The sequence below is a fragment of the Penicillium canariense genome (genome assembly GCF_028826845.1).
Source record: "Penicillium canariense strain IBT 26290 chromosome Unknown utg000003l_segment0_segment0, whole genome shotgun sequence".
Taxonomy (NCBI): Eukaryota; Fungi; Ascomycota; class Eurotiomycetes; order Eurotiales; family Aspergillaceae; genus Penicillium; species Penicillium canariense.
This window is the reverse complement of record NW_026622730.1, coordinates 1,211,376-1,236,961: the sequence shown is the minus strand read 5'-3', so window position 1 is coordinate 1,236,961 and position 25,586 is coordinate 1,211,376. Positions and strand designations below refer to the sequence as shown.

Sequence of the window (25,586 nt, the reverse complement as noted above, 5' to 3'; positions counted from 1 at the left end):
CATGAATAAATAACCGGTTCTTCTCCTTCCTTCTTGCCAACCCATCTTCTTCCATCCATCCCCCTCACTTACACACATCTCACATCATGGTCAAAGCTGGTGAGTCGTGCATGGTCTAGCTCTCTAGCTCTCTAGCTGCCGACTGACCTTGTTTAGTTGTTCTTGGTGCCTCTGGCGGCATTGGCCAGGTGAGCCCTCCAAAGAGATCCAGTGCCCCCAGAAGCTTGCTAACAGACCTTTGCTCCCTTCAAGCCGCTCTCACTGCTGCTCAAGGCCTCTCCCCTGGTGGACGAGCTTGCCCTGTACGATGTCGTCAACACTCCTGGCGTGGCCGCCGACCTGTCCCACATCTCCTCCGTTGCCGTTCGTGACCCCACCTGCTCCCCCATCCTCCTAGATAGTCTCTGTGGGCATGCGCTCGCGGCTAGCCAGAATCACCCCCGCTGACATGCAAGTAGAAAATCTCGGGCTACCTCCCCAAAGATGACGGCCTGAAGCACGCCTTAACTGGCGCCGACATCGTGGTCATCCCGGCTGGCATTCCCCGTTCGTACCCCGCCCCAAACAACTGTTCATAAACCCAGTGAGTTGTGCCTTGCTAACCTCAAGTATAGGCAAGCCTGGTATGACCCGTGACGACCTCTTCAAGATCAATGCCGGCATTGTTCGTGACCTGGTCAAGGGCATTGCTGAATTCTGCCCCAAGGCGTTCGTTCTGGTCATCTCCAACCCCGTCAACTCCACCGTGCCCATTGCCGCCGAGATCCTCAAGGCTGCTGGTGTCTTCAACCCCCAGCGCCTGTTCGGTGTGACGACTCTGGATGTGGTTCGCGCCGAGACTTTCACCCAGGAGTTCTCCGGTCTGTCGGACCCCTCCAAGGCCACCGTCCCCGTCATCGGTGGTCACTCTGGCGAGACGATCGTCCCGCTGTTCAGCAAGGTCTCTCCTAAGTTCGAGATCCCTGCTGACCGCTATGATGCTCTTGTCAACCGTACGTGCCCTCCCCCTCCCTACCGTCTCGTCCATAGTTCGATTGTTCTGTGGTTTCCAGCCATTGACTTTTCACAGGCGTCCAGTTCGGTGGTGATGAGGTTGTCAAGGCCAAGGACGGTGCCGGTTCAGCGACTCTTTCCATGGCATTTGCCGGTTTCAGGTCCAGTCCAATCCTGTCATTCCTGACAAGGCGTATTTTACTGACATAGAGCAGATTTGCCGAGGCTGTGATCAGGGCCGCTAAGGGTGAGAAGGGCATTGTCGAGCCTACTTTCGTCTACCTGCCCGGTGTCCCTGGTGGCGAGGAGATCGCCAAGGCGACTGGTGTTGACTTCTTCTCCACCCCCGTGGAACTTGGCGTAAGCTTATCATGAAATTTTTCATCGTCATGCCGGGAAGGACAAGCTGACACGATATATACAGCCCAACGGCGCCGAGAAGGCCACCAACATCCTCGGTGGCGTGACCGATCAGGAGCAGAAGCTCCTCGAGGCTTGCATCAAGGGCCTGAAGGGCAACATCGAAAAGGGTGTCGAGTTTGCCCAGAACCCCCCGCCAAAGTAAATACCCTCCCCCCTTTCCCCCAGCCTCTCCATCCACCCTATGCTGCATTGGTGGACTCCACCATCTCATCCCATATTTGATATGCACCGACAGGCACGCGACCTCGTCATGGCCTCGAAAATTGCAGAGCCTTGCTAATTATGGTTATCGCTGAAAGATAGGCTTTAAGGGCGAGGCGATGAGATTATGAACGACAAACAGAGATGACAGGAGGGTTCCTCAGTCGAATAACAGGCTGTTCGCACGCAAAGATAGGGGAGATCGCGCGCGTAAAGAAATAAGATTATGTTTCAGACCTGTATACTCGCACGTACTCCTGCGTAGCAGATGAGTGAAGAGGCCGCCTCCTCATGATGCATCGGCCGCCCACAGGAAGGAGCGGTCTGCGGTGGACACGCATCATTGCCGGACCTGCCGGCGAAGGGCCCGTGAAGAAGGGACGAAAGGCCCGTCCGCAAGTTTGCCAAGTAGTAGACCAGGCCTGCCTGGACACCATGGTTCCCCTCTCCCCCAATTCAAGGCCGGCCCTGCACAGTCTTGATTTGAAACGTGGCCCCAGGCAGATCCGAGGTCTCTGCCTGCACTGTTGTGTTGATGCCCAGGTTTGCGAGGGCGCCGCGGATGATCCCGCAAGGGAACCACAGGTACTGTAGTCACGTCGATCAGCCTTTCGCCGCCTCCGAGGCACGCTGGAGGGGTTTGTGTGATGGTCCTTACCGCTTGTGCCATCGATATTGCTTCACCGCGCACAGCCATGCTCATCCTGGCGAACGGCCGGAATGCGCTATCAGTCAAAACGTAGACTCCCTATTCAATCCTCGTTAGCATCGCAGCCAGCTCGCCATGGGCACGACTCCCGCCCCTGCCTGCCGGGCCACATACTCGATGGTTTGTTTTCAAATTATCAATTTGTTTCCGGAACAGAACGGTCCACAGATCTTTGCAGAGAAATTTGATCACATCGAGGTTGTCGGTAAATCGAGGACGATCGCGCGAGAACCTAGACCAATCCAATAGGCGTCAGTAGACGAAGCCAGCATGCCATTGACGCGGGCTGACGATAAGAAGGGGGGTGGTCTTCCGCGCGCCCCCGGTAGGCGAGAGCGCAATGGGAGGGAGTAGGCGCATCCACACACCTTTCCGCGAGACCCTGACCCACCCGGTAGCCTAGGGACTCGAGACGAAAATACGTGGACTCGCGGACCTCTTCATCTTCTGGGTCGTTGTCTTGTGTTGACAGGTCCTTGGCCAGACGTTCGGCCATAGGCACCAGCTCGATAAGCAGGAAGTCAAAGCATGAGGAGCTCATGGCGCGAGCATTTGGATCGGAAATCGACAACGAAGCAGAGGCATCGAATGACATGGCGGACGGGGGAGCGGCTTCGAGGCTGGGAGGGAGGGAAGAGGGAAGTTGGAAGGTGGACGTTGTTAAGATGGTGGTTGCCAAGGCGTTTCGGGTTCGGGGGAGGCGGGCGATCAACTGACAGCGCAGCTCGGTTTCCCCACTCCCCTTTCACTGTTTTACTAGCTATACCACCGACAGCTCCGACAACCATAGACTTACGCAGTACCCAAAAACATTATACTCCACCAGTACAAGACACAAGGGTGAACATACGGACAATGCATTCACCTAGATCAATTCCAGATAAGAATGCTCCTCTCCTAGGACCGGACAAGCACAACTACACCTGCCTAAGCAAACCCAAATGCAATCCCAAGACCAGGGATACGCCAGAAACACCGCAGCCAGATGCATGTGAAACATAAGAGGGAATGGAACGGTCGAAAGAAACAAAAGACCAGACAGAAGCCGAACAGGAACAAAAAAAGGTGTATGGCATCGGGAGATCAAGGACCGAGAGACTACAATTCGAACCCTAGTATGGCGGTGGGTAAGGTCGGTCATTAAGAGGGCTGCTGGCCATCAGCTGGTGAGAGTCCTGCGACGACAGCCCGCGAACTGCGAAGCTCAGAGCCTGGCGTTTCAGCGGAGGAACGGGCGATTCATCATCATCGTCGTCGCTTCCAGTAAGATCGATGACCTGGGCCGCAGGTCGCTTCTTGCTGGATAGGCGAGCCGCGGAGGATGGCGTCGATGCCTCTCGGGACTGCGACTGGGCGGGAGTTCGCTCTAGCATCATGCTCGACGGTATAGGTTCTTGCTTGACAGCAGGGACTCCCGGCTCACTAATCTCAATGAGGTCGTCGTCATCGTCACTTGCGGGGGTTCTTCCGCCTAGGTTCACTGGATCCGCATCACTAGGCGCGGACCATGCGCCATCTGGTTCCACCACGACCTGCTCCACATCTGATGAAGTTGCTCCGAGAATGTCATCGACGTACCTGCCCCCGCCACGGGTCAGTATACAGATTCGGAGTCCATTAAGGGGGTTGGAAGCGCTAGAAAGGATCTGGACTTACTGATCCACTTGCAATGACTCGAAACTGGTAGACTTGGAACACACAGGACAGGTCCAGGTGGGGGCTTGCTTCTGCAATTCAAGGAATGATGACGCGTCAAAGCACTGATTATGGGTGCAGACCACGGAGCGACAGGGCACTTGAATTCTTAGTGTTGATAGCGGGCACTTGAGTGACATGATACTTGATGTAGCAACAATATCAGAATCATCCGCGCGGTTTTTCACTACAGCAAGCATGCGTCAGAGTCGCCACCCAAAAGTATAAAAGGAAGCTCGGGTTCGTACTTTCGCGGATCACTTGCTCCTTCGAAATGATCTTGCGAGACTTGAGCTGCGTGACAAGTTCATCGACTGGGTGTTGTCTGACAAGGTTGACCAGCACGAAAAATTTCTTTATCAATATACCGTCAGCAAAGGCATTTCGGGTGTGACTCCATGAAAAAGCTCAGAAGCATTTTTGCGAATTGCAGCAATACGAATGAGAATAGGGATTCACCTTTGAGGTCAATGCGTAAGTCATCACAATGTTGTTGGGATAATTCGGCTTCTTGCGTATGTAATTTGTGACATCGGCGGGTTGCGTAGTACCGGGTCTGTTTTTCAGTCCACGAAGGTTGGCCTTGACTTCATCGAGATTGGCCTTGAGCTCCACTTGATGGGGAAATGCAATATCGGACTTGGTGTATTGCTTGAGCCCGAAGTCGGCAGCACAATAAACCATCACCCGAAGATTGGGGTCAATTGCCAGATCCGAGGCAGTGGACGGAGTCAGGTTGACCTTCAACTCCACACTATCCCTCGTTTGTTCACGGACTGGCGAATATTAGACCAACGGACCGACTGCACGATAGAGGGATTCAGTGCCTCAGCGCTCACCTTTACATTCCATCACCGACGTGAGAGGCGCCACAACCGTGAAGAAGGGACTTTCTTTGAAAGTAAGACGGGCTGAAGAACCAAGCAATCAGTCAATGCTGGCAGTGTTGAGTGAGTGGATGCAATCGAACCAAGTGAATTTGAATGGGGCGACGTGATGCCTCCCATAGCCGCCGGTGCCGGCCGAGGGTGCGACGGTGTCGGCGGACCAGCAGGCGGGGGTTGGAGTGGATAACTGGGAGATGACGACTGGAAAGCAGACGCGCCGGGGATCGCGGTCTGGTAAATGCGTCGCCTCAGGGCATCATACCGGGCTCCGTTGCCTTCGGAATTGGCAAGGCGCTCAAGATCTATCACGGCCAGATCGTTAGTGTCTATCAAGAAGGATGTGTCGCCAAACATAGACCAAGAATTTGTAGGGAGGGGCCAGCAAAAGAGGCAATGCGAGGGGCAGGATGACAGGCTAGATTAGGGATGAAGGTAGAGAAGAACAGGTGAAGGACACAAACAGTCGATGATGCGGAGCTGCAAAGATGCTTTGACCCCAGACACTGCAAGCCCTTCATTGCGCAAAAGATCTTTCAATTGTGGGTTTGTTAGAGTCTTGATGAGGGCCACGAGGTGTGGAATCTCCGACAGCTGGTTGGAGGACGCCATCGCGGGCTGATTTCGAGGGCCCAGAACGGGCACCAGGGCTCAGGCGGAGTGCAGTGCAGCTAAGCCGGTGATAGGGGCTCTGCACAGATACATCGCACTATGATCGCGTCGCAGGCCTCAATTGCCGAGAAGTCTGAAGTCTCGGATCGCCCTCCTCCTAGGAACAAGCGCAAGCGTTCGAGGGGAAGGCCAGCCACGGCGGTTGTCGAGCCGGGCGTTGTTGCGGATGACATAAGACGCCCGCCTATCGCGATAGAAAAAAAAAAGTTCGAGCCCGCCGCATTTCACAGCTCAGTCAACAAACTTCTCCAACTTCTCCGTACATTTTCTGGCCTTGCCAACTTTACAGCAGTTCCTTCGGACACAAGATTAGATCACAGCAGCACCATGGCGAAAAGTGTCCGAGCGAGCGTGTCCAAGCGCAACAGAGCCAACCTCCGCAAGAAGGTGTTTGGCCCTATCGTCGATGCCCGCACCGAGCGACTGTCCGCCAAGCTGCAGGAGCTTGCCGCGCAGCCTAAGCCCAAGGCCCCCGAGAATGCCGGTATGGATCTAGGATCTGATGAGACTGGTACGTGTGCGCGCGCTGCTCCTATTCCCTAGAGAAATCTCTCCTAACCTGTTCTGCCATCATAGCCGACCGGAATGCCGCGAAGGCTACAGCCGCCGCTGACGAGGGTAGGTTGGCTCCGCTGCTCCTTGATTTTCTCCCTCTCATTGATATGATGGACCGGAGGGCTAATTGCTGTCTTTACAGAGATGGATATCGATACCAAATCCTCCAAGACCCGATCGCAGAAATCCGGGCGGGTGCAAAAGCAGCAGCGCAACCGAAAGCCCCGGAACTCCATCATGTTCCAGAAACCTGCTTCCAAGTCTACGAAGGGCTCGAAGAAGAAGTAAGCGCTGGTTTGAGGAAACGATAACTGATGGTCGAATATGCAGGGTGATGGGGAGTGGATGCAGCTTAATCAACGGCGTTGGGAGTCCTCAGGGTATATGTTTCTTACCATTTCTTGTCAATTGCATCTCTAGATCTAGTCCGGCATTTCTGGGACCAACCTTGCATCTGTAGATGGGGTAAACTTAGTAGATCTAGTAGATTCCCTCATGTTGTAGATCTGCGCCACATGGGATCGTGAAGGCGGTGTGGTCGCCCATCGTCAACGGCTCCAGCATGTCTCGCGTCAAAGCGCGCCTGGCGCCGCAAAGACGTCGCTGGGGGTGAGCATCATGGGCTTTTTCCATTGCAGCTGGGCGACCCTGCTGGCCAATCTCATGGTGCCAGTGGGCATCCTCACCTTTTCGTCCGGCTTCTTCCCCTATAAACCGCTCCTCCCGGGCCTAGCGACGTTCGATGAGGTCAACCAGAATGCCACGTCTGCGGTTTTCGATAAAGTCATTTTTATGGTAGTAGATGCATTGCGCAGGTAGGAATTGAATTTATTCCAGCACGGAAGCAGAACAGCCCATTAAAGGAATGACACAGTGACTTTGTTTACTCGACCGAGTCTGGGTTCTTGTTCACGCAAAGGTCTGGCACATCTGAGCAGCATAAAGCAGGAAGAGAAGACCTAAAAGCTGATTCCTTTTTAGTCTAATCCGGGCCGGTGCAGCGTTGCCGTTTACCGCCCATGCGAGCTCTCCAACGGTCACTATGCCGAGGTTGAAGGCAATGACTACGGGCTCCGTTCCATCTTTCCTCGACGTGATCCTCAATATCGCCGAGTCAGACACTTCGTCCACTCTCGCATATCAGGACACATGGTTGGCCCAATTGAAAGCCCGAGGGGACCAGCTGGTCATGTATGGGGATGATACATGGCTTAAACTCTTCCCAGGCATGTTTGGCCGGGCCGAAGGCACAACCAGCTTTTTCGTATCGGTCAGTGATATTGTGGAAGAGCATTCCCTTAACTGCGAAACCCTAGCTGAGAGTCAATCTTCTATCCGCCATAGGATTTTGTGGAAGTGGACCGGAATGTTACGCGTCATGTTCCCACGGAGCTTGCGCAAAGCGACTGGTCTGCCTTGATCATGCATTACCTGGGTTTGGACCATATTGGCCACAAGGCAGGACCCAGAAGGTATCTTATCCTTGTCCGTATCTCAACTCTGACTGGCATGCCTGACACTCCGCTAGCTCGTTCATGAGACCCAAACAGCGAGAAATGGATGCAGTGGTGAACGAAGTGTATACAGCAATTCAGCAGGAGCCTCACCTCCAGTCTACCCTGTTCGTTCTCTGTGGTGACCATGGCATGAATGATGCCGGGAACCATGGTGGCGCATCGGCCGGGGAAACATCTCCCGCGCTACTTTTTATATCGCCCAAATTTGAGGCTTTGGCGTCCCCGCACGAAAGTCCCATCGAAGCGTTTGCTGATCTCCAGTACTATCGCACGGTTGAACAAGCGGACATCACACCCACATTAGCCGGGCTCCTCGGTTTGCCGATCCCTCTGAATAGCTTGGGGGTCTTCATTCCGGAGTTTCTAGATATGTGGGATTCCAGTAAGTCATTCTGCTCGCCGCCTTACGATGTACTTGATCAACGGAGACACGTCAACTCACGCAACCACAGGGTCCGAGAGGCTTCAATTGTTATCTCGTAATGCTCGTCAGCTTCTGAATACAGTCGAGGCTACATTCCCCAGTTTTGTGTTTGGTCAGGAAGCCATTGCGGCAAGCTGTGCGAATGGAGCAGACTCGGGTATTGAAGGTGCCCAGTGTGCATGGTCTCAAGTTCTCCAGCTTCTTTCGACCAACATCACAACCGACGAGTCTTTCTCGACCCTTGAATCGTCTCTGTTGCAGTTTTCACACATCGCACAAGATGTGATGAGCAGCACCGCCAGTAACTACAACATTTTCCGGCTCTGTCTGGGATTGGCGATAACAGGCGCTGCGGCACTTTTGGTCTTTCCCGCTACCTATCATGAGTGCGCACGGTCGACGCACACTGGCGCATTCCTGACATTCATGATTGTCGGCTACGGGAGCATGATGTTTGCAAGCAGTTACGTCGAGGAGGAGCAACAGTTCTGGTATTGGATCTGTTCCGGATGGACGTTCTATTTACACATCCGCTCAGAATCATCAACAATGGGCACTTCAAAGATTACCCATCCCCTCACACTCCATGCCAGCAAGCTGGCCACGCTAGTACTTGCGGTCGCCCTGCGAGTCCTCCGTCGCTGGAACCAGACTGGCCAAAAGTTCGCAGCAGAGCCAGATATCGCCCGTACTTTCCTACCGGCTCACCCAGCCGTTTTCTGGGGTCTCATAGTGCTCACATATGCGGATGCTGGCTATCATCTTCTCCGAAACCTCCCATCTGCTGCCGTGCTGAAGTTCGGGGGGTTGATCCTGACAGTCTTGGCCTTCCTGTTCAAACTGAACTTTATGGCCAACGACTCTCCTGAGCTTCTCGCAAGCTCCTTCTTATCGAAGGTTGCAGAGAGTTGGCCAGAAAGCTTGTCGCTGATTTTGCAGGCGAGGCTTATCTTTGGGGGACTTGTAGTGTGTGCCCTTCTGGCTGTCGTGACGCAACACAGCCCGGACACGAGGCCCGGTAAGCTAACCTCCTTCCCCGAAACTCCCTTCGTTGACCTCTGACTGATTGCCGTCAATAGTCTCAAGCTCGCTCCTCCATGAGGCTCTTCATCTGTTCCTGATGACCCAGTCTAGAGCGGCCAACATCCCTCTGTTCCTTTTGTTCCGCGTCGCTGCCTCGATTTTGTCCTCAATGAGTCTCACGGGGATCGAAGTAACTGTCACGACCTTGATCCTGCAGTACACAACCTTCTTTGCATTTGGCGGCTCGAATGCGATCTCCTCTGTCGACCTCTCGAGTGCCTACAACGGCGTTGGCAGCTATAGCGTGGTGATGGTGGGAGTTTTGACATTTGTCAGCAACTGGGCAGGCCCGATCTGGTGGGTTTCTGCAGGCCATTTGCTTCGACCTCAACGGGGCCCGGAGGGTCAAAACACTGCTGCGCTGCTAACATTCCACATCGCAACCTCTTTGGTCTCTGTCATGGCTGCTTGTACCGCCTTGAGGACTCATCTGTTCATCTGGACCGTGTTCTCGCCTAAATATCTGTACACGATGGCATGGGCAACCGCCCACCACGTCGCAGTGAACCTTCTAGGCGAGGCCAACCTCTATTCTCTTCGGTCACGAAGATGAGACTGTGCAATAACTTGAACGATAGGATTTTGTTTTCTTTTTTTTTTTTTTTCAAAGCAGCCCACTGAATAGATCATCGATCGCGTTCTTCTTTCGTTTGCTAGCCTGTTTTGTGCGTTTAGAGGTCGATGCTTTCTCTGTCGTAGACCGCCCCGATATTTTCCGGGGAACTTGACGTTCATGATCCGACGTTGGCAGCCCACCAGCCTCGCTGCGACTCACTCGTTCTCCAAAATCCTCGGCAGGCGCAGCTGTGAGGGTTTTCTTAACTTGCGCCCGTCGGCGCGTCTCCGCCTCGTACTTCGTACCAGTTGCCTTGGAAAAGCGCGACAAAGTCGCTAAAAGCACGATTCCCAGCGTTGAAAACTGGTTCTCGGCGATGACAGTAGAGAACGCCCTGGAGTGAGTTAGCTAAATTCTAGCAGTGCGCATGTCGACCACATCGACCACGGCGCCTTCCCCCAGATTTCAACACAGTATGTGCGAGGAATACGTACAGATAGCATTTGGGAATCAGATGCGCGGCCAGATGCTGCTTGTAAGAATCAGGCATCACGACACTTGCGTCCTGCGATCCCAGATCCAAAGCGGTGCGCTTCAACTGTGACAGCCACCTCCACCATTTCGCTCGTTGATGCTGGTTTTTGTTGCGATGATAGATCAAATGCAGCACAGCATGCGTTGCCCGAATTTCCTGGTAATCCATGACGCGAGAATAACGGAGGGTAGTGAGTCGAGCTAGATGCTCGGGAAAGAAATTCAGAAGCAAAATGGGCGGCATTTCGACCAGGTTAGTTCGCAGCTGATAGCTGATAAGGATCACGGGATAGCGATAAATGACCGATCTATGAAACCCCCCGGACTGTATCAACCCACACGCGGATCGTCGGACTACGTTGCATATAGGCAGCATGATCATAAAATAGAACTAGAACTGAGCAAATACCGATAAAGATACATATCTCTGTTTTGCACCGACCGCCATCTCATCTCCGAAGGGAACCAGCGGAACCGAAGTCACCGTAGGGAGCCACACATAGTCGCGAGGCACGACGCCTCATAACCGCGCGCGTCTCGAGAGACACCAAAGGGAATTCAGATAAAAATGTAAAGTGAAGAAGGAAGAGAACAAAGGAAATGCATCAAGCGAACCATCGATCGCTCATTCCAGCGCAGAAGATGTGGAAGCCACCGGAGATGGGGGGCCGGTCTATGAGCGATCGATGCAGGCAACTCAGCAGATTTCAAGCGCGGGAGGACCAACCCTGAGGGTGAGAAGGGGGTCCCATAGAGACATCAAGATCAGCCCGAGAAGCCTGGAACGGGGTGTCCATCTCAACGTCGCGAGTCTCATTTCCACGGTCGCCGTGGAGCTCTTCGAATGCGGGGCTGTCGCACTCGCTGCCACCGTAACGGTGAGTACGGAACCCAAAGCGCGAAGGCCGGTTGTCGCTACGGAACAACCCTGTATATGATTAGTCTTCAAGTTCATGATGCCTAGCCAAGATGACTTGCCGCTCCGCTTGCTCCGATCAACACCCTTGGCCAGGGTGTAAAAGTTGTTAACGGGCGGGAATGTCGCTTCGCAACCAGCTCGAGGGCCGCTGAGGTGGAACAGCTAATGGGGTTCAGTAGTTGTTTCTGTCAAGGTCCGAAAGGGTCTTACCTTGGGCCGATTGTGGTGCGCGTTCAGAATCACCGGGCTATTGCGGAACTTCTCGACCAGTGCATCCTTGCCCTGGACAGCTATTCAAGAAGGTCAGGCAAGTCATCAATGTTGGGATCAAAAAAGGATTACATACTTGCATAGGAAATCTCAGCAATCTTATCCGTGTGGCCTTCAAAGCCAGGCCTGAACAGAGTTGGTAAAATGTTCGAAAGCCAAAACGAAAGATAGATAACCCTTACCATGCAAACCCACAACGAGCCTCGACAAGCTAGAACATGGTCAGCACAAGTCAATATTTCAAGAGCTTTTAATCTAACCACAAGGATGTCACCAGGCTAAAGAATTGTCAGTCACCGTCATTGCAAACCGAAAAGACTCATCACTCACGCTCACAAAGTTGACAAAAGCGTAGCCAACACTGTAAGGGAAAGTGAAATCAGTAGGATGATCAAACTACTTGAATTTTCCAGAGACTCACTTCTGATTGTTCTTGAAGTCTGTGGTCACACAAACCGAGTCATATTCAGCCACGTAGACAGATGGATAATAAATACGACTTACCCATTCGAAGGTACAAGAAGTCAAAGCGAATGGCGCTAGTCAGGTCAAGAATGTCCTTGAGTTTTTGCTAATAAAGATTAGCAAAAAGGGAAGGGAAACAAGGGGACGATGTGTTACCCAAGTCATAGAGTTGGGGATGTTGCGGAGCATGACCTTCGTAAAATACATGAGCTTTGAGTCAACCCTGTATGAGATTCATGGGGAGCTCTATGAGTCGGAACTTACAGATGTACGATCATCCTGGCGATAGAAGATTTTACCCAAATCAATAGTGCAGTCCCTGCCAGTATCACGGTGTGGAATAGGAGAGCTGTCCGCGTCCCCAGGAGATATGTAGCCCCGGTTGGGCTGGTTCCCACTGTAATGGCTGGGGTGAGACATCCGACGCATCTTCGTGGAGGAGGTCCAGTGGCGAATCGGCTGGCTCTCGATATTTGGATGCCATGGCGTGATCTCAATGACGAAGTCCTACGCGGCATTCCAATTAGCATGTTTCATGTGCTGCAGCGTAGGAGCCGGGTTGCTTCTAAGACGTACCTCCGTACGTATGGAATTCAAGGCTTTGATGGCGTTCAAAGCGTGACTACAGACGAAATAGCGAACGACAAGCTCGTATGTGACAAGACGAGCGGACTGCGCGGGGACTCCAAGAAGTAATTCCTGGATAGACAATACCTTACCGATCTTTTCGAAGTAAGGCTTCAGGAGGGTCACAATGTTGGAGGCATTGATTCTCGATTGACCACCACAGTAGATGATGGCAAGAACCCGATCGTCAAAGCTTGGAGGCAGGGGGGCCGAGAGTCTGTTCTCGCGATTGAAGTCCTCTACCGAAACTGGGATCAGCACCCAGTCCTGGTAGTGATTCTCAAGCATGCTGTAAGCCCGCTTTGCCTCGTTCATATCACCAAAGCCGACAAAGAAGCGACCCTTGGTGTTCAATTCTGGGATGAAAGGACCCTCCTTTGACTCGAAACTCTGATGGCAGCATCAGTCTTAGGCTCTTCACGCACAGTATCAAGTACATACCTCGAACAGCACCAGCAGCTGCAGACCTTCAATGTCGGTGGAAACGTTCTTGACAAGGTAATGGCGGCTGACATTTCGCAACGAATGTCTCTTGCCGGGGTGGCGGGGAACAGCAAACCCCGAATGAGATGTATAACCAGGGCGAGGAGGTTGCTGACTTGTCTGCTCATAGCCAATTTGTTCAGAGCCAGTCCATAACTGGGCCGTTGCAGACCAAGCATGATGTCCGCCAGATGCAGAGTAAGCACGATCTCCACCAGATGCAGTATGCATTGGGTAATCAAGCAACTCGGTGGATGCATGCGTGCCTGGTGCCGTGGTGGTCGGCTGCTGAGGTCCATGTAGAAGGCCCCAGGCCGCATAGAGATCACTAACACACACGATCAGTCATTATATCAAAACGTTATTCATGGAGCAAAACATGGCCAAGCATGATACCAGAGAGAACCATGTGAGAAAAGAAGTGAATAATAAATAACTCACGGATTCCGATAGTCAAGAGCACGACCAGCCGCAGGGCTGACCGCTGGCTGAACATTAGGGTCGTCATGCCAGGGCGCGAAAGACATGGACTGTCTGATCAGGGCACTCTGAGAGTCTGAGCCCGCCACACCTGGCTTGTCAGCCGGAGGGCCACTGCTCATGATTGACTTGAGAAGTCAAGTTGGAGGTGGGAGCTGTGGAGTATCGAACGATGAGCCCAGAAGAAAAGGGCTTTCACAAAGTAACGTAAAGCACGTCGGCCTCGATGGAGACGACGAGGAGACAAGAAGATGGAAAGACGAAAAGATCAAGAAGAAGAGGGGAAAGGAGAAGGGAAAGAGAAAAAAGGACATTCTGAGGGTGATCAGCAGGTGCTTATACCTTCCTGGCGCGTTGCGATGAGTCGTCGATAGACAGCGGCGATTCATAGCATCTCCGCTCCATCAGCCCATGCCTTCGAGCGAGAGGGCCTGGGATTGGTCGATTCGTAAATCGCATCGTTTGAGCGTTTATCGCATCGTCAGTGCCTTGGATTTACGGCCATCTTGCAGTCGGACCGCAGGGGTTGATGTCTGATGTTCCAAAATAGCGGTGGTAGTAGTGCGAGCAATGCAGTACCGTACATGCTAGGTACAGTAGATTAAATGCCATCGGAGGTCATGATGACCTCTCCAAGGTACCGTCAGTTGAGTTGCTCGCGACAGCAGGACTGTGATTCACGGATATTTTGGCAGTATGAAAGAAACAAAGGAGCTCAGCGGGACGGCGCCATATGGCCTGAAGCTCATTTTCAGAGCTAGACTTCTCTTTTGTTTGTTCGTCGAGCACAGTCCCAGAAGTGCTGTTAGGTACGGCTGGGATCTTTTTATACATCTGAAAGCTGTATAGTTCAGAAATGTTGGTCCGAGCGCAGCGCTAAACTCAAGTGGGAAATGCTTTGGTTGCAACTGCAGCTCTCCCCACGCGCCGTCCGATGTCCGCGGGCCTCTCCAGGGTTGAATTGCGCACCATCATGCCGGCCATGCCGTCCCCGCCAGAGCCTCATGTGCTAAACCAAGTCAGAATATTTCGCTGAATTGCCCCAAAAACGAATGGGAACTGACGCCCGCAGATCATCATCTCCCCCTCGGATACCGATTACCTCGACCAGCTGATTCCTTCGATTCGTGAATATAGCGTCGGCAACCGAACCCCTCAGCTGCTACAATCTCTGTCGCGATTTGCAAGCGATAAAGAGGCGGAAATTGAAAGCATCTGCAATACCAACCACCAAGAATTCGTATCGTCGGTCAACTCCCTGCTGCGGATTCGCGAAGGCACCGTTAGCCTTACTGCGGAGATTCTCGACCTGAACCAGTCAATACAAACGAGTACAGAGCGCTTGGCGGAACAGAAGAAGGCGCTGGTGGAGTCGAGGGGTCACAGACAGAATATCGATGAAACGTCCCGAGCGATCCAGGACTGTTTGGAGGTGCTGCGATTGGCGAACCAGGTCCATGACTTGTTAGCTAAGAAGAACCACTATGCAGCCCTACGAGCGTTGGAGGAGCTACAAAATGTACATCTGAAAGGAGTGACCCAGTACAAGATTGCGGAGATGATTCAGCGATCGGTGCCAGCCACACAACGTGCCATCGCAGAGGCTGTCATGTCCGATCTGAACACCTGGCTGTACCGCATCCGTGAAATGTCCCCGTTTCTGGGCGAGCTGGCCCTCTTTCACACGGACCAGCGCAAGTCAAGGCTCAAGCAGCGAGCGGAGAAGACTCCGTACCTGGAGAACTTCAACCTCAACTCTGCGATTGAACTCGTGGCGGATGAGGACGAGGAGTACGATCTGCTGCAGAACGAGGATCTCCAGGTCCCATTTGCACCACTGTTCGAGTGCCTCCACATCCATCAATCGTTGGGGCAAATGGATAAGTTCAGGATCGAGTACGCCAACACACGTCGCCGGCAAAAAGACCTCTTGCTTCCTGCCTCCGTCACCCTCGTTGATGAGGACGGTGCTAGCCTTCACAATATGCTTGAAGAAATGGCTGGATTCGCGATTGTTGAGCGGGCGACAATGAAGCGTGTGCCAGACCTGAGATCATCCGTTGAGGTACGAAACTCCCACTCTTCCACCACCGACCTCAATCGCTTGGTTTTCTGAATGATGAGCTGACTGGCGCGTGTATAGATTGACGAACTGTGGGACTCGTCATGTCAGGCCGCGGTTGGTGTGATTGCCAAGGCACTGCACGAAGTAGACAACGCGGAAAGTATTCTTAAGACGAAGAATCTGATTGCCCTGTTCATGCAGACCATGAATGTAAGCGGGTCTCTCCCTCCTTCCTTCTAGCACATCCAGGCAGCAGTATTGACACATACAAACAGACGTGGGGCTTTTCAGTCAGAGTGTTCGATGACTTCCTGTTGAAGCTATTTGAGAAATACGCAGAGCTTCTTAAACGGCGGTTTAGTGATGACTTCCAAGAGGTACGAAGCTCCCCTCTAGACCCGAAGATCCTTGAGCACTAATGTGGTCTAGATTGTATCTACCGATGACTATATGCCCATGCCAATCCAGACCTTGGAGGAGTATGACAAGGTGCTCAATGTGAGCTGGTACAGTCCGGATAAGTCACGTGATGAACAAGTGTATGTTCTCTACGCCTTCTGCTGAGTGGCTGTCAACACAAACTCACAAAGGATACAGTTTCCCTTGCATCCTACCATTCTCCAGGATGTATCCATTATGCTGCATCGACATTCGGAATTTCTTGAACCAGTTCTACTTCTTTGCAAATGACGACTTTTCCCATCCAAATGTGATTGATGAGACTTTAAAGGATGTGAGTGCTGTCATCTAGGAAAGTGCATCATGGAATGAGTTGCTAAAGCAGATGAGTGAGTAGGCACTGGATGACCTTCTTTCCCGGAAGGTATGCGATACTCTAGTAGAGCGACTCTCTTCACAATATCTCGGGCAGATTGTCCAGATTCTGATCAATCTGGAACACTTCGAACTGGCATGCCGTGAGCTGGAACTACTCCTGGCCGCTGCGAGATCACAAAACTCCACCGGCACCTCAATCGCGCTAAGGGCCACCGAGAAGTTTAGAAGCAATAAAAAGGCAGCTGAGAAGCGGATCTTCGAGGTTGTCAACTCCAAGATCGACGATCTCATTGAAACAGCCGAATACGAATGGATGGCGCCCACCCCTCCTAGCGAGCCCAGCAACTATATGCAGACTTTGACTCGGTTCCTGTCCAATATCATGAACTCCACCCTACTCGGGCTGCCGACTGAAATCAAGGAGCTCATCTACTTTGACGCACTCAGTCATGCTGCAAACATGATTTTGGTAAGCCTTTTCCCCCTCATCCCTTCACCGACTACCGTACAACAGGCTGACCGACTCTACCACCAAGGCTCAACCCCTTGCCCCAGAAGTGAGAGCCATCAACCCGAATGGTGTTATGGCACTGGCCAAAGATGTGGAATACCTTGCGCAATTTGTGGATAGTCTGAACGTCCCGATTCTGCGCGAGAACCTCGATGAGCTGCAGCAAACGGTGCAGCTCATGCAAGCAGACAATGCGGATGAATTCTACGATATCTCGACTAGGAATAAGAAATACGGGCGTGTCGACGCCATGCAGGGACCTGTCCTACTTGAAAAGTATGATTCTCCGTTTGTGATGATTGCCCTTGAATACTTTGCTAACCTTACCTCCCAGGTTAACTCGAACGGTGCAAGCGCCCGCCAAGGTGGATAAATTTGCGAACCTGTCCTCACGATTTAAAAAGTCTTGATCCCTCTGCAGACAAACTGCTCAAGATTATTGTGAAACCTCCGTTTGATGTGTTGGGGACTTTCCAGGACCTTAAGTGTCCCTGTAGAGTTAGCGCAGAGTCCGGAGCAGGTTTTATGTAATCATATCCTATTCAAAGAAAGAAATAACAAATAATATCAACTCCAGTTGAGATTCTGGAACAAAATGACATAATCTCTCCCTGTTCCAACTACTGGTATCAGAGTTGCCCTAGCCTGGCAAAACAAAAGATTCAATGGGGGAAAAGACAAGGCAGGAACATAGAAAGCATAGACAACCATAAAGCCCAGTATTCGCCGGGAAAACACACGCAAGCCCTTGAATCAACGAATGGAAAGACCAATTGCGCTCGTATTCGTGGCTCACTAAACCTGCGTTAGTTTCATGCTCAGGGTCATGGGCGAGTAGAAAGGAGGTAACACGAACCTGCTGAGGAGGCATATGGGGGTAAGCGTACATCCCCTCAAACATCTGCGACTGTGGCTGGCCATATGCTGCTGTTGGGTCCTGCTGGACTGTGCCAGGATACATTGTCGGCTGTGGGCGATATTCCTGTTCTTGCGGCATGCCATGTTGGCCCAGGGAGCCATAGTCAGCCGGGCCCATATGCGCTTGAACGCCATGCTGAGCAGGTGGCATCTGGCCTGGAGTGGCAGAAGGGCCCGGGGCCGCAGCGCCGGCCTGGCTGGAGCGCTTGGCGTGAGAAGTCGCCTCTTCCCGAGGAACGATGTCGATTAGGAAGTCAAACATGTCCGACTTGGAAAGGGCCGCGGCAATGTCCGAGCGCTGGAGAGTGCGGCGCTTGTTGTCTTCGGCGTGGATCCAGGCACGCATCGTCAACTCGGTGATAAAGATATCACAGCCCTTGGCAAACAAGATGGGGGCCTCGGCGGAAATCATCTTGACCTCCGGATCGGCCTTCATCACCTTCTTGATGCGAGCGAGCGGCAGCTGGTGGATCTTGTAGTCATGGTTGTCGGTCTCAAGGTGGTTGATGACATGCTGCCAGTAAGTCGTCAAGATATCGCGGGCGGTGCCTTGCAGACCTTGGTTCACCTAACTGGGGTGTCAGCAGAGGGAAGCTATTAAACTGCTTGCGCTGGGGGCCTACATTAGCCCAGGTACCGGTGTATAGCTCAGCGACAGGAGCATATCCTTGCGCAGAGAGCTAATCAAGTTCAAAATCTAGTTAGCGTCGGGTTCACCAGGGGGGCCTATCACAGAAGTCGAAGGCCGGGAGATTGGCACGAAGGCCGGGCCATGGTTTGAAGCATACCGCTGCACTAGCACCTGCAAGAAATATCAGCCTATATTCGAAGCGTGAATGCGACACTGAAAACCCTATCGCGGGTCCGAATGGGCAGTGGTGCCCAAATACGTTGCCGTGCCATCAAGGCCTGATCACTCCGGGGAGGGGAGCAATTACCATAGTGTCCGCCGTTCCTGATATCGTAGACAGGCTGTTGCTGCTGCTGTCTGCCTTGCTGCTGACCGCTACCCTGAGGAGCCGGCTCCATGATGATCAAAACGCGTTGCGCGCGAGGCGGCGGTGGTATGGGTTGTGGTTGGGCAGGTCCCGGGGAAAGCTCTCGGGTGTCGAGTATGCGACGCGACCGGTGAGGAAGGGGATGAGGGTGGGATGCGCGAGTAGGTTAACAAGCAATCGCTCAGACACGATCGGAGCGGCGATAAGAGTAGCGCGCGTTCTGGTGGTGGTGTTGGAAGCGCGTCGGGGGGACGTGCCAAGCGTGGAGGTGCTCTAGCAGTCTGACGTTCCGGAGAACCCCCCCTCCACGGTCGCAAGCTGCGGCCCAGCCCGAGTTAGCTACGCTGCACTACTAGCCAGTCGGAGTCGCGACAAAAGCCTATAGCTACTTCATTCCTTTGGATCGGGCTCAATTCATTACTAGGTCTCTATGCCCTGTGCCTCAAGTGTCCCATTAGCCAGAATGGATGGAGGTACCGGTACTTTCGTCTTTGGTGTACCTCGCTTTCTCTTGCAGGTCCCCGCTACTTGTGAATCACATGATCCTGGACGTCCCGAAAGAGATTTCTCGTAAAAGTTTGTCCGCCCCGACAAGCATCAACAGAAAAAAAAAATCCTATAAAGCCCGCTTGTGTCCAGGTCCTCTCCATTCCCCGAGACCTTCCGCCCTGACCTGCAGGGATGGTTGCTACCACTGATATCGAGGCCAATGTTCCGCCTCAAGAGGACGTGGATCTTACTGATGACCAGATTCAACAACTGTTGCTGGAAGCAGAGGCCCGACTGCGCGGTTCAGACACCCAGATCGCCCAGGCCAACGATGCCGCTTCCCTGAGGTATGATGCCATCCTCTCTAGGTGTTATTAAAGCAGCTTGGCTAACTTCTCCTAGGATTCCCAAGCTGTCCGCCAGCTCCACTTTAGAGCCCTACCTGCGTCCGAGTGGTGAAGGGATTGCTACCGCTGATTCGGCCCAGCTCATTGATCTCAAGCAAAAGGAGCTGGCCAACTCTCTCCGGTCCGTTCAGACAAAGAACTCTGCAAAGAAGGTGAGCATACCACTGTCCTGTCCCCTTGATCCCGTCACCATTTGCTATGAGGAAAATTTTCCCAACGCATAAGCGCTTGATGCGGCGTAACCAGTCCGTCTTGGGCTGTGCTGCACTAGTGAGAGCTTTATTTTTCATAGTTACTCTGAGCATACACAAACATACACTTGTTTTTCCGAAGTGCTATAGCGGGATGGATTGGCTAACTGGTCGACCCTGCAGGACAAAGCTACCGCCGGACCTGACTGGTTCAACCTTCCCAAGACCGAGTTGACCCCAGGTCTCAAGAGAGACCTGCAACTGATTCGGATGCGTTCGGTGCTGGACCCTAAGAGACACTACAAGAAGGAGAATGGCAAGGCCAAGCCTCCTGAGTTCTCGCAGGTTGGCACAATTATCCAGGGCCCGACAGAGTTCTTCAGTAGCCGAATCGCCAAGAAGGACCGCAAGAAGAACTTTGTCGAGGAGACGCTGGCGCTGGAGCGGGAGAACAGGCGTTTCGAGTCCAAGTACCGCGACATCCAAGCCACCAAGACGAGCGGAAAGAAGGCCTTCTACAAAAACCTACAAGCCAAGCGAACCCGGAAGATCAAGTGAAGCTAGAACGATCAGCCGACTGGCTGCTTGGATGATCCATGGCTTGCTCGGGTTCTATCTCCAGCGGCTATACAGCTTGCGGCATTGGCGCCGGGCTATCTAAGTAGTCCCAAAAGCACTCACGAGACTTTGCAGCACCAATTTCTGCATCTGTCAGTTTCTGGTGTCCTGGTGTGGATAGGTATGGGGTGTCTCACCTGCATATCCAATGCTGCCATGCGGCCGGCCTCCAGCACTTCCTCGTGGCCGGCCTTGCCTTCTTCAAGGATAGCACTAAGCTCACCAGCAGCTTTACCCTGGAGTAAGTGCTCGTCTCCACGCGGGACAGGTGCCAGCACTGCATTGTTGGTTACCAGGCTAAACGCCAACACGCGAAGGCCACAGTGCCTCGCCACCACAATCTCCGGCACTGTCGACATGCCTACCACGTCGGCGCCGAGCATTCGAAGCATCCGGCTCTCCGCCCTGGTTTCATAACTTTTCTGCCGTCAGATCGATGACAGCAGATGCGCGCGATGGGAGAATACTTACGTAGGACCCCCAACGAAGGCATACACCCCCTCGTGCAACCTCCTGGTGCTCTGGGCTGGGATGACTTGCTTCCACACTTGATGTACCTGCCGACGAAGCTCCAGGTCATATGCATCCGATAGAGGGGGGAAGCGGACTCCGAACTCTTCCAGGTTGGGCCCCCGGAGGGGATGAACTCCCGCCAGGCCGGCCAGGAAGATGTGCTGTAGTCGGCGTTAGCCATTCGGTTCAGATAGGAAGCATCAGAAGCCATCTTGCATCATTCAACATTACAATATCGCCCACGCGATATTCAGAATTCAGGCCTCCGGCCGCATTTGTCACTGCCAATCACGTCTTGTTATTCCTGTCGTAGAACATCTGTCGTAGCAAGAGCCAATCTCTGGGCGTAGACACTCACACACGACGGTATCAACACCAAGCTGCTTGAAGACGCGGATCGGAAATGTGACCTGATCCATGGAATGGCCCTCGTAGAAGCTATGAGCACCCCGATCAGCCGTGAGCTCTGCAGACACCCAACCGCATCGCCAGAAGCTTACTGTGCTCGGCCAACCATCAAGACGGCGGGGATCTGCTGGCCCAGCAGTCCAAACACCAGCTTTCCAGCATGTCCGGCAACTGCACCCGTCAGTCGATCTCCATCTCCTTCTCTGTAAATGACCACCCAACAGCCAGAGACTCACCAGTAGGACGGGGAAAGTGAGGAATCGACGCATAGTCATATTCGGCGCGAGGTTCAGCATGGACCGTGTCTGCCAGTCCACCCAGCCCGGAGCCACATACAATGGCCACCTTGGGCGACTGCAGGCTCTCGGGCAGGCGGCTCTTCAGAAAGGACACCGTCTCATTCGCTCGGTCAAAGGCGGAATGATCTGCTGGAGCCATGCTGCCTGGTTTTGGACGAGCCCTATGCCTCTGACAAGAAAAGAGAAAAATCGAGTGAGGGGAGAGGGGCGGGTCCAAGAATCTGCTGATGCTGCGGAGTCGCGTGCGGTCCCATTGGCCCGCCGTCGGGGTCCCGATCCTACCCTACGACAGTTGATACCCATCTCTATCGTTCTAGCTTGCATTCAATGGGTCATTTTTTGCGGGTTATGACTGCGTTATAGTTTCTGGGTATGAGCTGTATCGATTGCAAAGCGCGAGTAGGCCTTTTTTTGTTGCGTCCGAGGACATTCTATATCCAAAGACGGTCGTGGCGTGAATGTATACGAGATTGATAGGGAGACTCATATAGTTACACTGGAGACACAACAACATACATCCATTAGTATAGAACAATCTCCTCAGACACAGTAGAAACACTCTCCCAGCATTCTATACTACGTCCCCTCGAGCCCTGGGCGAACTGCTGGCCATAGCCGTGGGTACACGCCTGCGGCCGTGGTCGACCCAAGGCGGTCAGCCCGCATCACTCCAACTTCGAGAAAAAAACCCGCACCAAACAGATAGCCACATCCATCAGCCATGTTCCCCAGCACGCGCTCCTTGATCGGGGCTGGCAAGCGCCTGCGGGTAAGTCTATTTTAGACTAGGGGTAGATTGAGCCAAGCAAACTGAAGCGAACTGACCCGGGAACCAGGTGCCCATGCCCATTCGCGCACTCTCGACCCCGAGCCAGTCGAATGCGCCATCTACGGAGACGACGACCACACCTCCCCAGGCCAAGCTAGAGCCCACCCCTACACCCACCGCGTAAGATTGCAACAACCCCTGGAAGATGATTGGGATCGAATGGAATAATTGACGGAATTGGGTTCCCAATGCAGTACCACGAATGCTGAGCAACCATCCGAGTTGCGTGTGAAAGAATGGTGAGGGGATTGCATCGCCTTCCAAGAGACCTGCGCGGCAGGAACGAACCCCATTGCTTATAGTATCCCAGGTCCGAGCGGTTAGGCGCTTTCGGTGAGCACGCTCGACTTCCACGAAGCGTCCAGGCGCTCTACCTGCGTCCCCTCCGGAGGAAGGCGGAATACGGGCTCCCTGTATGCGACCTCCAACTGCGATCCTACAGCGTCCAGAACCTGGAGTTCTTTGCCGACTTCGCCATCCGCGCCGCCTATTATCTCAACCTCCCTGTCTCCGGCCCCGTACCGCTCCCCCGCATCACTGAACGCTGGACAGTGACCCGCAGCAACTTCGTCCATAAGAAGAGCAAGGAGAACTTCGAACGGATCACGCTCCGCCGCCTGATCCAGATCAAGGATGGTAACCCACAGGCGGTCCAGGCATGGCTGGCCTTCCTCCGGAAACACGCGTTCTACGGAGTCGGCATGAAGGCGAACGTCTGGGAGAGTGAAAGCCTGGGTATGATTCCTCGCGATGCACGTTTGCTTGATCGGTCCGACCCGCTAACCCCCGTCACAGATGCCGGCAAGGCGTTGGATGCATCTCTGTCCGACATCCAGAAAACCGTGGGCCCACACCTCGCCCAGTTCGGTCAGAGACACGACAACACCGCCAAGGAGTCCATTTTCGACTCGCTGGACAGCGAGCGATTTGCCGAGCGCAAGAACCTGTAAAATTGACCACGGGATTGGTCTGTTGCGCGAGCTTTGCATAATTCGTTTTTGAGGGAACCCCTGGGCGTCATGTAGTTTTATATTCTAGTCATCATCTCCTTCAGGCTTTCTGTGGTCCCGGCCAGACCCCGTTGTACTCTACTTTGATCATTGCCGTCTCCAAAATCCAGAACCGGAGTCCGCTTATGACTTTTTTTTTTTTTTTTTGTGATGGCTGGCTTTCCGAGCTGACCAGGCGTCGGACCTCTCTCAAGAACATCGTTAGACAAATGCTGTATGAGCTAGCCAGGTAATCGCAGGAGCATCCCGGGCAAGACGGAGGTTCCTGATCATTTCACATGATCAACTCCCACCATGACCTCGAAACGTCAAATCACGTGATCAGATTGTGATTTGCGGCGGGCACCGAAAAGTCCGCGGAGGACGGTCCCTGGCCCAATCGTCCCTTGAATTCGACGGTCCATACATGGTCGGTTCCGCGATGCGTATCGCCATCCGCCCTCGGCGAAACGCGCCCTCGCGATCGGTGAGCGGGAGCTTCTCTCGTGTTCGCCCGGGCACCTCCATCCGGCCGTCCCAAGGGTATCGGTCAAACAGCACGAGCACCGGCTCACCTCCTGCTCAGGAACCCATTATTTTTTCTGGGATTCAACCGACAGGAGTTCCACATCTGGGCAACTATCTCGGAGCTCTCCGGGAATGGGTGAGGCTCCAAAATGAGGCGACAGCAGGGACCAAGTTGCTCTTTTCGATCGTGGATCTCCACGCGTTGACTGTGCCGCAAGATGCAGCATCATTGCGGAAATGGAGGAGGGAGGCATTTGGCACGCTGCTTGCGGTGGGCTTGGATCCGAGCCGCTCCACGATCTTTTATCAATCGGAAGTAGGTGGCGCTAAAACGTCTATCATCGCCGGTAGTGAGATTCTAGGGAACAGGAGGGCCTTCTAACAAAGAAGATAGGTGCCGGCACATGCAGAGTTGATGTGGATTCTCAGTACGGTTGCGTCAATGGGTTATCTATCACGGATGACTCAATGGAAGGTGAGATTCTCACCTCCCAGGGGCTTCAAGATATCTCGGAGCATGCAATGGCCGCTGACCACACCTCATGTAGAGCAAACTCCAGTTGCCCGAGGACACAACATTGGATGACGCAGACGCGCGGGCACAGCTGCGACTCGGGCTCTTTTCTTATCCTGTGCTCCAAGCAGCGGATATTCTTGTGCATAGGTGCGATCTCTACATGATGAGGAGGATCAGGGCATTGCTCACCCCCAAACTAGGGCGACCCATGTTCCGGTTGGCGAAGACCAGAGACAGCATCTGGAATTCTCGAGATACACAGCCAACAGTTTCAACCATCTCTACGGGCCCATCTTCCCCACTCCCGAAGCCCTCATCTGTAAGATCTCCCCGCGGCCAGAAAGGCGCCACCGGCCACCAGCCTGACAGATGAGCAGCCCCCGCCAAGCGGGTGATGTCACTCAAAGAGCCAACATCCAAGATGTCCAAATCGCACGCCGACGAAAAGTCCCGCATCATCCTCACCGACTCGCCCGCCGTCATCCACAAGAAGATCAAGGTTGCCCTCACCGATTCCGAACCCAGCATCACATACGACCCTGCCCATCGGCCCGGAGTTTCAAACCTGCTTGAGATCCTGAGCCACTTCGAAGGGCAGTCGTGCGAAGCAATCGCCTCGGAATTCGACGGCGCGACCCTCCGGGCATTGAAAGAGCACGTCGCTCGCCAGATCGCACATCACCTTGAAGAGATCCGGGAGCGGTATCGATCGATCATGGACGAGAAGACAGGGTACTTGGATTCGGTGGCGCAGCAGGGTGCGGCGGCGGCACAGGCCAACGCGAGCGTGACCATGCGGCAGGTTCGGGATGCGATAGGGCTGTAATTTAGATTGGCGGAGGCACTGGCCAGCCTATGTACCAACAGTATTCATAATCACCAAAGGGGGCTGATGACAGCCTCCCGGATTCCAAAATATCATAGCATATACCCTTTGGGGCTGATCCGGGAAAGATACGATACTCGGACGGATCCAGTAGCTTCATTTGCCACTTGTGGATAGGTTTGGCCGATCGCTCGTAGTGCCATCGATCCCTCG

General features: G+C 53.4%; 12 protein-coding genes across 12 annotated transcripts; 6 read left to right on the top strand and 6 right to left on the bottom strand.

Moving 5' to 3' along the window:
* Nucleotides 1-86: 86 nt before the first annotated feature.
* N7482_005293 (malate dehydrogenase) lies at nt 87-1,558 on the top strand (the record flags this gene model as incomplete). Its single annotated transcript, XM_056687418.1, has 8 exons — nt 87-99; nt 157-188; nt 253-363; nt 459-546; nt 615-992; nt 1,070-1,154; nt 1,209-1,353; nt 1,418-1,558. The coding sequence occupies 8 exons, from the start codon at nt 87-89 to the stop codon at nt 1,556-1,558; spliced, it is 993 nt and encodes a 330-aa protein (XP_056542973.1).
* Nucleotides 1,559-2,073: 515 nt separating this feature from the next.
* N7482_005292 (trafficking protein particle complex subunit) lies at nt 2,074-2,921 on the bottom strand (the record flags this gene model as incomplete). The annotated part of the gene is made up of 4 exons (XM_056687417.1): nt 2,074-2,205; nt 2,276-2,365; nt 2,441-2,558; nt 2,695-2,921. The coding sequence occupies 4 exons, from the start codon at nt 2,919-2,921 to the stop codon at nt 2,074-2,076; spliced, it is 567 nt and encodes a 188-aa protein (XP_056542972.1).
* Nucleotides 2,922-3,438: 517 nt separating this feature from the next.
* N7482_005291 (uncharacterized protein) lies at nt 3,439-5,517 on the bottom strand (the record flags this gene model as incomplete). Its single annotated transcript, XM_056687416.1, has 7 exons — nt 3,439-3,904; nt 3,983-4,208; nt 4,270-4,375; nt 4,481-4,797; nt 4,861-4,932; nt 4,992-5,210; nt 5,370-5,517. 7 exons carry the CDS (start codon nt 5,515-5,517, stop codon nt 3,439-3,441), a joined length of 1,554 nt encoding a protein of 517 aa, XP_056542971.1.
* A 99-nt stretch (nt 5,518-5,616) lies between these two features.
* Nucleotides 5,617-9,709, top strand: N7482_005290 (GPI ethanolamine phosphate transferase 2; the record flags this gene model as incomplete). The annotated part of the gene is made up of 10 exons (XM_056687415.1): nt 5,617-6,088; nt 6,154-6,195; nt 6,275-6,416; nt 6,711-6,947; nt 7,007-7,051; nt 7,114-7,402; nt 7,477-7,604; nt 7,661-8,031; nt 8,102-9,091; nt 9,153-9,709. 10 exons carry the CDS (start codon nt 5,617-5,619, stop codon nt 9,707-9,709), a joined length of 3,273 nt encoding a protein of 1,090 aa, XP_056542970.1.
* A 51-nt stretch (nt 9,710-9,760) lies between these two features.
* Nucleotides 9,761-10,415, bottom strand: N7482_005289 (uncharacterized protein; the record flags this gene model as incomplete). Its single annotated transcript, XM_056687414.1, has 2 exons — nt 9,761-10,106; nt 10,207-10,415. 2 exons carry the CDS (start codon nt 10,413-10,415, stop codon nt 9,761-9,763), a joined length of 555 nt encoding a protein of 184 aa, XP_056542969.1.
* A 538-nt stretch (nt 10,416-10,953) lies between these two features.
* On the bottom strand, nt 10,954-13,612 carry N7482_005288 (putative meiosis protein MEI2; the record flags this gene model as incomplete). The annotated part of the gene is made up of 7 exons (XM_056687413.1): nt 10,954-11,161; nt 11,221-11,327; nt 11,376-11,447; nt 12,165-12,407; nt 12,477-12,917; nt 12,969-13,338; nt 13,452-13,612. The coding sequence occupies 7 exons, from the start codon at nt 13,610-13,612 to the stop codon at nt 10,954-10,956; spliced, it is 1,602 nt and encodes a 533-aa protein (XP_056542968.1).
* An 812-nt stretch (nt 13,613-14,424) lies between these two features.
* Nucleotides 14,425-17,253, top strand: N7482_005287 (Rab GTPase-binding exocyst subunit SEC15; the record flags this gene model as incomplete). The annotated part of the gene is made up of 9 exons (XM_056687412.1): nt 14,425-14,508; nt 14,563-15,555; nt 15,634-15,765; nt 15,831-15,932; nt 15,985-16,094; nt 16,153-16,288; nt 16,352-16,801; nt 16,869-17,119; nt 17,178-17,253. 9 exons carry the CDS (start codon nt 14,425-14,427, stop codon nt 17,251-17,253), a joined length of 2,334 nt encoding a protein of 777 aa, XP_056542967.1.
* Nucleotides 17,254-17,635: 382 nt separating this feature from the next.
* On the bottom strand, nt 17,636-18,790 carry hapE (CCAAT-binding factor complex subunit HapE; the record flags this gene model as incomplete). Its single annotated transcript, XM_056687411.1, has 5 exons — nt 17,636-17,638; nt 17,700-18,329; nt 18,385-18,441; nt 18,550-18,563; nt 18,700-18,790. The coding sequence occupies 5 exons, from the start codon at nt 18,788-18,790 to the stop codon at nt 17,636-17,638; spliced, it is 795 nt and encodes a 264-aa protein (XP_056542966.1).
* A 650-nt stretch (nt 18,791-19,440) lies between these two features.
* N7482_005285 (Fcf2 domain-containing protein) lies at nt 19,441-20,404 on the top strand (the record flags this gene model as incomplete). Its single annotated transcript, XM_056687410.1, has 3 exons — nt 19,441-19,595; nt 19,651-19,807; nt 20,030-20,404. 3 exons carry the CDS (start codon nt 19,441-19,443, stop codon nt 20,402-20,404), a joined length of 687 nt encoding a protein of 228 aa, XP_056542965.1.
* A 99-nt stretch (nt 20,405-20,503) lies between these two features.
* Nucleotides 20,504-21,823, bottom strand: N7482_005284 (purine-nucleoside phosphorylase; the record flags this gene model as incomplete). Its single annotated transcript, XM_056687409.1, has 7 exons — nt 20,504-20,548; nt 20,602-20,881; nt 20,936-21,138; nt 21,209-21,258; nt 21,336-21,415; nt 21,478-21,556; nt 21,622-21,823. 7 exons carry the CDS (start codon nt 21,821-21,823, stop codon nt 20,504-20,506), a joined length of 939 nt encoding a protein of 312 aa, XP_056542964.1.
* Nucleotides 21,824-22,405: 582 nt separating this feature from the next.
* Nucleotides 22,406-23,463, top strand: N7482_005283 (mitochondrial 37S ribosomal protein uS10m; the record flags this gene model as incomplete). Its single annotated transcript, XM_056687408.1, has 4 exons — nt 22,406-22,453; nt 22,521-22,633; nt 22,708-22,752; nt 22,824-23,463. 4 exons carry the CDS (start codon nt 22,406-22,408, stop codon nt 23,461-23,463), a joined length of 846 nt encoding a protein of 281 aa, XP_056542963.1.
* Nucleotides 23,464-23,929: 466 nt separating this feature from the next.
* Nucleotides 23,930-25,373, top strand: N7482_005282 (tryptophan--tRNA ligase MSW1; the record flags this gene model as incomplete). Its single annotated transcript, XM_056687407.1, has 4 exons — nt 23,930-24,346; nt 24,579-24,694; nt 24,748-24,866; nt 24,925-25,373. 4 exons carry the CDS (start codon nt 23,930-23,932, stop codon nt 25,371-25,373), a joined length of 1,101 nt encoding a protein of 366 aa, XP_056542962.1.
* Between the last annotated feature and the right edge of the window lie 213 nt (nt 25,374-25,586).